At 43.2% G+C, this 9,645-nt stretch overlaps 1 protein-coding gene across 3 annotated transcripts in view; it reads right to left on the bottom strand.

Annotated features, from left to right (window-relative positions):
* Window positions 1-1,530: 1,530 nt before the first annotated feature.
* slc16a3a (solute carrier family 16 member 3a) overlaps window positions 1,531-9,645 on the bottom strand; it is a 9,749-nt gene continuing 1,634 nt past the window's right edge. The window contains exons 1-6 of one of the 3 annotated variants that reach the window (XM_031871198.1): window positions 7,839-9,639; window positions 7,130-7,393; window positions 5,916-6,059; window positions 4,953-5,563; window positions 4,686-4,866; window positions 1,531-2,375 (exon numbers count right to left, since the gene is read on the bottom strand). In XM_031871198.1, coding sequence (XP_031727058.1) covers window positions 1,969-2,375; window positions 4,686-4,866; window positions 4,953-5,563; window positions 5,916-6,059; window positions 7,130-7,352 — 1,566 coding nt within the window. In that variant the 5' untranslated portion in view covers window positions 7,353-7,393; window positions 7,839-9,639 and the 3' untranslated portion in view covers window positions 1,531-1,968. Of the gene's footprint in view, window positions 2,376-4,685; window positions 4,867-4,952; window positions 5,564-5,915; window positions 6,060-7,129; window positions 7,394-7,838; window positions 9,640-9,645 lie in introns of those variants that run through there. The other 2 variants (XM_031871200.1, XM_031871199.1) reach the window with 2 other exon arrangements.

Genomic DNA, 9,645 nt, shown 5'->3' with positions numbered 1-9,645 from the left:
AAGTAGTAATTAAAGCAGTAATTGTGTATCGAATTTAGCGATGCTTCCTCAAAGTCTGTTTTTGGCCCCACTGGGTCTGTCGACCTGAATCTCGACAGCTTATCTCTCTGTTCTCCTGTGAAACTCTTTGCCCACAACCTTAGCTTTTTGGGGACAAATTGTCAGCATGCTAAGCTCGATATCAGCAAACCACAGTCACATGCATGCGTCTTTTCCCCCCTTACCGTATCACAAACTCTTCAGTTTAGATGTCACTTCTCATCTAAGAGAGACATGGTGATGAAGACCACAACAAAGATGTGGAGAATATTCGGGCCCTGCTTAGAACCCGAGCAGGATTCACAAAGCTACTATACGAGACCAACAACAAGCATGAAGCAACCATTAGCAACTATTTAGTACCGATACGACAGAAACCACTTCTCAGTTAAAACATCAAATCCGCCTTAACTGTGAAATCACAGACCACAGTAGAATATAATTTGATGATACCAGGAAGTGAGGGGAGCCTTTCACCTCAAACATTTACCCTTTTAAGCATAAATAGAAAGCTGTTCCTACTTACACAACTAAGCTGTCCTGACTCTGTATTACACATTCTAAGCATAAAAGCAGTCTTTCATTTTTAAAGGGTTAGGATGATAGATCTCTCGTTTTTTTAAATTGTCAACAAATCCAATGAAAACACCAAAACCAACTGCATGTTAGACTGAGGCATTTGCTAATCGATAGTTAGCAAGAACGCAAACTAGCTCACACGTGACTGTGACTGACCAGTGCTAGCATGTTCCTGGCTGAGTTAGTGGTTAGCCCGCTAGTCACGCTATGCCACTAGCGGTTTAGCGCAACTTTTTAAACTGTACTTTTTAATTTGACGTCAAGAGAACCGTTTTCGTAAGAGTTCCAAAAGAGTTGTTCCTGAAGGGCTGATTCATTCTGGAGAACCCTTTTTGGTGTTTTTTCAAGAGTTCTTTGTGAGACTAAGGGTTTCATTAAGAACCCTTTTCATCCAAAGAACCCCTTTTGGAAGAAAGAGGTCTTCAATGGTTGTTGAGAGCGTTTCTGTTAAAAGATCCTCCCATCCAACACCCCCCCCAAAAGCTGTGACTGTGAACCGTGATTGTTGTGGATTGCGCTGCAACAACATCAGCCCTGACCCTTTAAGAGGTCTCATGAGGAACCCTAGGCGATTCCTAGATCAATCCAATGGAATATAAAATGGTTTCGGAAGTACCAGCTATGTGGGTTCTGGACAGAACTTTCAGAGAAGATTCTTGGTGGAACCAATAAACCAGATACACATTCTCTCTAGAACCTCTTATAGGAGGATTTGGGTGGCACCTTTCACAGATGTTTCTAGGTATAACCTTTTACATTTGGAACTAGGTAGAACCCTTTGAAAGAGATTAAGATTGAACATTTATAAATGGTTCTACCAAAAAACAAAAAGTTTCTTTGTTTTGTCCAATCGGGAAAAAACAAAGAACAATACATAGTTCTAGTTAGCACCTTTATTTCTAAGAGTGTAGGATAAATTGATTGTTATTTTATTTTTAATGTTTTTATATTTTACAGGGACAATGCACAAAATATTTATTTCACCACCTACAGGTAAAACCTCTATAGTTAAATTATGTGATTTTCATGGGATTTACTGACACGAACATAGAACATCGTCAAAATCACCCCTTGACATTATTTGCTGGTGGCGACATCAAAATAAAACGATTGACATAAACAAGGCAGTGCTAAAACTGTGTTATTCTATGAAATATCTAGTGATAAAATATTGCTGACGTAACATTTACTATTTCATAAGGCAGTAACACCAATCAGCCCCCCGCCAGACACTGATTTCGAGGAATGCACAACTATCCAATAGTGTCATTATAACACTTCAAAGTTCACTTCATCCTGTTGTTGTTTTTCAATAAAAGGCATGAACATAGACTATAATCTCATCTCTAATCACATGGATGTTTCAGGACTAGTGGCCATGTCGCCATTTTGTTGTGGCTCTTTTAAGAACCTTTCCACTTCCTGTGAGTCCACTGTTACACTCTTTGGCCTGACCTCCTCTACTGTCTCTTTGTCTGTCTCCTCCTCCTCCTCCTTTATCACCTCCTCCTTTGTCTCCTTCTCTTGCTCTCTTGCTCCCTTCTCCTCTTCCTCATCCATCTCCGCAGGCTTGCCACAAACCTCTGTCTTGGCATCGTCCCTCACTGTGATGCACTCAAGCTTGTCCGCCGAAGCTGAGGACTTGTTTCTGATGAACAGGAAGTTACAAGTGGCCAGAACCAGGGCTGAGAGGACCACCTCGCTTCCTGCCAGCAGGAAGACCCACATGTAGTCCTTGGTGGCATCAAGAAGGCGGCCTGGCGGAGAAACAGGGAAACAGATGAGAGGATGTAATAGAAAAAGATGCTAGTTTACATACTCCTTCTGTATAAACATCATACAACCCGCAGTACTTACAGTGGATTTGTCACACCAAGTCTGTCCAAGTATAGCAGAAATGCACTATCTGTATCTAATAATAACAGGAGAGAGGAACAAGGAACATATGGCTATTGACTAGATTTTTGGTTTGGTGTGAGTATATGTTTGAACAATCCAATACTGTAGATACAGACAGAGCTTTTGGGTGAACGTATAAAGCGGCAACCTCCAGGTCTGAAAAATGAAGCCAACATGGAAGTGCCAAAAACTGCAGTTCCTCAAATGGCCACATGAGGCTGGCTCCAAAAGTTAATCAATCCCATAGATAGACGTATAGATATAAGATATAAGACATGGACATAGTAATTGTGACGTCAACCATTGGTTTGTGGACTGCCGTTTTAAAGCCTTGAGTTTGTCTGTCGCCATCTTGGATTACGGCCATCACCATGTTGTTTTTTTTGCAACCAATGAATGGAAGTTACCATAATTGGAATGGCAGAGACCTGTCAATCACAATGTAGCCCCGCCCTAAAGCATACCCTGCTTTATGGTCTATTTTACTCTAAAGGAGACCATAATTTACGAAATCAACATTACGCTGTATTGAAGAAGACTTGAAACTGGAGATTGAGACCATAAACTCAAGTTTACAATGTTTACTGATGTAATAAATCAAATGAGAAGTAGGGCCATTCTATAAAATCTGACTTGTTTTGCCCCCTGCTGGTCAGTAGTGTAGGAAATTTGGGTTTAGAACTGTGCTTTAAGAAATTATAATCGAAGTGTTTAATAATTCATAATTAAGAAATCATAATTAGAAGTGTTTTGGAATACATAATTAGAAGATTCATAATTGTAGAAGTGTTTTAGAATTTGTAGTTAGAAGTGTATCTTAGTAGAATTTGTAGCACCTTAGATCTATGCTTGTGAAACTTGTGAGGTTTTGCCAAAAGTTGCAAATCCTTATCTTTATATAGAATCCAATGTTTATCATAGAAGTGTTAAACCATAAAAGACAGTCATTGAATGTATTAAACTGTAAAGAATAGCCATGGGAAAGTCAGACTTATAGACAGACATTTGCAGGTTGTACCCGACGCGAGGGTATTCGGCAGCCTGAAGCCAGGAGGAGGCTGTCGAAATTAGCCGATAGGAATTAAGATGGACAAAAGAGGAGGGGATTTCAAACTGTAAGCGGGAGTGCTGGAAAGGAATTCACTCTCTTCTCTCTCTGGTCTCAAGGTGGAAACAGCTGTGTTTTCAGGCTGAGACGCGAGTGATTGCTTTTCCGCGCGGATCATATTATCATATATTCTGTTAATAGTGTACTTCACATTGTAATTGTAATAGTTTCAATAGGATTAAATACTTTTGATTGTAAACCAGTTTATGGTAGATTTATTAGGAAGCAACTCTACTGTTGAACAGCAGTGGAGCCTGTATCCGCGGCCTTCTCTCTGTGGGGAAGAATTCAGCCTCCACAGTAGAGAGAATAGAAGTTTTAAGACACCCACATCAGTTTCACTTGTCAGAACCGGAGGTTGCCGCTTGGTCAATTCACATAGACCCCTATGTTGAAATGCCCAACTTAACAGCAGAAAGACACATTTACAGCCAAAAAACAGTTGTGGTCTCTATAGCTAATTTCACCGCTCATGACAAAATGTACATGGTGTACATTTTTATATACTAAGGCTTAAAGTATTGCATAACTAAGGGCGTGGTCGCTTTGCGTGATATGGTTGTCGCTACCACGGCATTGCTATCATAGCATCATTTAGTGTTCGGTTTGTTCAAAAAGACACTCCAAACAGTCGGCTGCTCATCTTTTTCCAGTGTGCACATTTTGTGTTTAGCTTTTTTTTCACAAGAAAAAATTAGCACCCATTTATATCACAGTTAAAGTAACTAACAGATGCACCTTGTTAGCCAAGCTAACTAGGTAGCGTTAGCTGTTACCTCGCTCATCCCTCTTAAATATGTTGACTTCTGGTTCCAAAAAACAAGATGGCGTGGGTCAAAATGCCAAATTTGAGGCTTCAAAACTGAAGTGCACAAACCAACGGGGTGACGTAACGTTGACTAAATCCACTTTTATATACAGTCTGTGGGTTAACCTAACTACAGGAAATATAACCACCTTTGGTTCTTATGGTTCTAGTTAGCACCATTATTTCTAATAAGAGTGGAACCTACTATCAGCAAAAACCTTTAAAATGAATTATGTCTTTGTGCTGACTGACCTGCACCAGGCGGCCCCACCAGCACAGCAATGGCCTCCATGAGCAGGACCAGGCCGATGGCACTGGAGAACTTCTCAGTGCCAACTATTGTCATGAGAACCTCAAACTGCAGGGCACCCACCATACCGTATGAGATGCCGAAGAAGATGCAGAAGACCACCAGCGATGCGTAGTCCTTGGCCTGGTAACACATGTGAAATGCATTGTGAAGGAAGAGCAACCCGTTTGTGGACTTTCCAGATCCATAACGAGCAAGCGATCACTCACCTGTGATCCGACCAGGTCAGTGATTCCATTGAAGAGCATAGCGAAGCTGAGGAGGTAGACGCAATGAGGCCGTACCCATTTCAGTCCGGCAATTACGCCGCACGTGGGCCGTGCAAAAATGTCAATGAAGCCCAGGATGGTGAGTAGCAGAGCCGATTTGGTGTCCTCATTCCCCAGCTCCTTGGCATAGCTCACGACGAACACCGGAGGCACAAACAACCCCAGAACCATGATGGACGCAGCCACAGTGTAGATAAGAAATCCGGTGTCTTTGAACACAGAGAAGTCCAGCAGCTTGGCGTTTGGCTTCTTCTTCTTCTCTGTTCCTTCCTCGTTGTCTTGTTCCTGGTCCTTGGACTTGAGCGCCTTGGGGGCGACCAGAGGCCTCATTAGGGCCCCACACACGCAACAGTTGAGTAGAATGCCACCCAATATGAGGAAGCCCCCCCTCCATCCGTACTGGTCCTGGAGGACCTGGCCCAGTGGCGAGAGGCAGCACAGGGCCACAGGGCTTCCTGCCGCCGATAGCCCATTGGCCAGAGGACGCTTCTCACTGAAGTAGCGGTTGAGCATAATGAGAGATGGTTGGAAGTTCAGGGCTAACCCCAAACCTGCAGCAAAAGAAGGAAAGCTTCTTATATTCTTTGACTTTCCTTATTCAAACATACATTTAACCTTCTAACACCCCCAGATCCATTGTTTTGGTGCCAAAACTGGGATTTGTAAGTTCAAGAGGGTCTGCTTCTAATGGATTTATATACGGCAGTGTGATATGCCTTGATTGCTATTTTTAAAGGAAAACAACACCCTCAAATTCTTATGAGAGGCTTTAAAAGAATGTATCCACATATATTTGTCACATACCAAAATACTGTACACGCTTGCAAGGACTAAGGTTTGTTCATTCATCTTGGTTAGGGGAAGTCAGAGTTTACGACACAAACTTTCGGTAGACAGTCAGACCTGTGATGACCCCAGTAGAGAGGTAGATGTGGATGATGCTGGTGGAAAAGGAGGCCAGGATCATTCCCAGCGAGGCAAAGAGGCCGCCCACCATCATCACTGGACGACAGCCGAAGCGGTTGACCAGGACACTGCACAGAGGACCTGGATAAAGTGGAATGCAATCAGACGAGCTGTGTGTGTCTGTGTTGTCTGGTTCTTCTATAAGTGTGTGATACAGCAGGAAAATAAGACAGATTTGGAGATTTAAAAAAGCTGTGAAAATTGATCTTTTCATCTGACTCTGGGAGAAACGGTAAACATGCATATTTACCAAAGAAATTCGACTGTGCCTTTAAAGGATCTATATTGTAGAAAGTGAGATTTCCATGTCTCTTTTGATTATAAAGCAGGTTCTAGGTGCTGTATGAATACTGGGTATCAAGACGCTCAATCCACGAAGAAATGCACACAGCCCGTATTCGGAAACTGTGCCTTTTAAAAAGCTTTTTTTCAGGAGAGAGATTTAAAGAGACGGACACTAAAATTGAGCGTTTCAGACAGAGGATGAATACTGGTGAATTTAGGCAGACCGTATGTGATAAATAAAGTGCTTTTTGAACATTAAAGCATGTAAACATGTTCTAGTAGAAACCCTAAATACAAGGACGAACCTGGAAACGAGCATGATAGGTCTCCTTTAAGTGCAATTTCTATGAGAACAGAGTCAGAAAAAGGGGAAACGTAATGTACAGTACATACAAGTGAGAGGACAGTCCCTGCAAGGACAAAATTCACATTTAACTTTTAAGTTTCGGCTATACCCACTTAAGTTACAGAGCTACTGGACACGTATTTAGATTTTGTTTTCTAGTTTGTTTCTGACAATTTGGGGCAATAAAGCTGAAAATATTTGGGCTTCGTAAAAAAAAGAAAAGGAAGAGAAAACAAGAACGATTTTTACAGTTAATAGTATTTAGTTTAATCATATACAAAAATAATAAAATACTATTAATCAGTATATAGGAGTACAAAAATCTTGATACACAAGTGGAATGACAGTCGAAAAGATCTATAACACTCTCATATCTGTATGGTTAATATGTAGTATTTCCAAAAATGTCTTGCTATACCTTTACTATCAACAGAAATGTTACATTTCACAAAGTCTCAGCTTTGTCTGAAACTGTATTTTGATTTTCTGTCAGAGCAAAGCAAAGCAAGCGGCAGCTCACCTGTGCCGTAGAGCATGGCCAGCAGTATGGAGGAGATCCAGGCCGTGTCGCTGTATCCCACCCCAAACTCCCTGATCAGCTCTTTGAAAAACACACTGACCGCTTTTGGGAAAGCGTAGGAGAAACCTGTGATGACAAAACAGCCGGACAGCACCGCCCAGCCCCACCCGCCGTCTGGGGCCTTCCCCCCCTCTGCACCCACGTCTGCCGCCACGCCTCCCATGGTGCTCTAGGGCTGTGTTTTAATGGAAACAGACAGAGAAGCTAGAAGAAACAAATGAAAATGAAGACAAACAGTTGGATTGAGTTTATCTTTAAAGGTTCTTTGTACAGTATTCAGAGTGTTAATATAGCAACAAGCAACTCGTTGCTATGTAAAGATGTAGTGGAATAATGTGCACTGTAATCATGTGCTTTGTTTCCATAGCTATCGGCTAGCTAATGGCCGCCGCTCCACACTGCACCCACACGGCGGTTACCACTAACAACTTTGTCCCAACCGACGGTGCGGTGTTAGGATCCCTGTCTGCTCCTAGTGTGTGCTCCTCTGTTTTTTTCCCGTCTGTTTTGTTATTGTGGGCCATGTGCTTATGGTTTGTTTTTGTGTCAGCCTACAGTTTCCACCCCCGTGTTCCGCCCACTACCACGCCTCTCTCCTTAGGCTCAGCTGTGGCTCATGCCGGTGATCGCCGCCAGCTGGCTTAAATACCTCGGCGTTTCCCCGGCGCGTCGTCAGTCCGTCCAGTTACCAGTCTGGTCTCAGTCCACGTGAGTCTGAACACCGATTCAGTGAAGATCGTAACCTGTTTGTCTTCTGCTCCATTGCCGCTCAGCGTCGATTCCCTGGAAGATCACCTGTGCCTTTTGTTTTGCTGTGTCGGACCTCGGGCCTCCACACAGTCGCGCCGTCCTGTCCCTCCAGACCTTTTCCAGGTGAGAGTACGGTCGAGTTTCCCTCCCGTCTCCGGAGGCTACCTGTCCCGGTCATCATCGGTTGAGCTTCCCTCCCGACTCCGGTGGAGAAAAGGGAGTGACTTTTATCCGCTGGACAGTTGCCTTTGTTTTTGTTTATTCTTTGTCTCCTCCTGCATAATTAAAATAAAGTCTTTGGCTGGAGTAAACCTGCTGTGTCAGTGTGCGTTTGGGTCCACCGACTACACTACCTCATAATATGCGGAAGTGTAGCGCCCACCCCCCGTTTCCCCCCAAGGCAAACACTGTTAGCACTGTTGCAGTTTGCACTGTTCGTGCTGTTCGCACTGTTGGCCACTAGCCAGCGGCTCAGCCATCACCGTGTTGAGAGCCGTGTGGAAGCAATCCCCCTGATTTGCTTTGAATTCCGTTTAGAGCTCCTTTAAGTGCATCTAATTCAATTCTGCACTATGAATACTGGCCATTGGCAATTAGACTGCTCCCAGACTGAAGATATTTAGCCAAAGTGGCCATGTTTTCAACATTTCGATTTACCATTAACAGCTTGTGAATGAATTGTGATAAAATGTATCATTGACTGGAATTGCAAGAAACCCTCAAAAGATATTGATTGATATGATTGAAGGATTGCCTCCACACAGCTCTCAACATGGCGACGGCTGAGCCAGTGGCTAGAAGCTGTGCTAACAGCACAAAACGGTGCAAACAGCAACTGTGCCAATAGAGCAGAACAGTGTTTACTTAGGGAGGTGTTATTAGGGGTAACCATTACGATAAGCATTAAGAATGAATAGATAGAAATGGACAATCTTCTCGCTGATGGTCTAGTTTACTTATGTAGGTTATATAGAGGCATCCGTTTTGAACTTGGACTGTTTTACAACCAGTTACAAGGTCCTCATAGTAACTTTAAGCTCAGACTATGTATAAAAAGGGCTACAAGTGCTACACTGTTCATGTGATGCAACTGGAAACACCCTAAAGCAAAGCTGACGGTCAGCAAATCAAATGAGCATTGTCCTAATACTCATGAACTCATTCTAACATTTTCCCTCATCGCCTCCAGTATTTACAAGCCAGCAGTAACCAGAAGAGCAAGTGAGAATTACTGCTCCCTATTAATCTTCGTGATGGGTCAGCACTGGGTGATTCATAGTCCCACTGGGTCTCCGGAGCCAGATGAGGCTTTTACCACAACCACAACTCGGCCGAGACAACCTCAATAAGCAGGTTCATGTATAATACATGTATGTCAGTGTGTATGTGTATATGAGTCCAAATCATGAATGCTGACGGTCAGGATGTTTTTGTAGCACATTTGTTAACATCTTAAATGTCCCAGGGGGCACTTCTCTCTCTGGATTTCTATAAATAAAGCAGCACGGACACTCGGCTGCTGTTTGGACAGTGAAGTAAACAGCCGGTGAATTTACAACCTCTCAGAGAGCCCAAGGAGCGGGTTATGTGCACAAAACACAGGCTGGGCTCAGGCCAAAACAGCCAGCAATCCAGTGTCTCCGGGTAACATTAACATTTCAGGCCTCGCTGACGGGAATGTGATGTGACACCAGCCAGTCACCCCC

Source organism: Anarrhichthys ocellatus, unplaced genomic scaffold, assembly GCF_004355925.1.
Source record: "Anarrhichthys ocellatus isolate YVR2014 unplaced genomic scaffold, GSC_Weel_1.0 scaffold56, whole genome shotgun sequence".
Taxonomy (NCBI): Eukaryota; Metazoa; Chordata; class Actinopteri; order Perciformes; family Anarhichadidae; genus Anarrhichthys; species Anarrhichthys ocellatus.
Note: the sequence above shows the minus strand (reverse complement) of the source record. Positions and strands in the feature narration are given on the sequence as shown.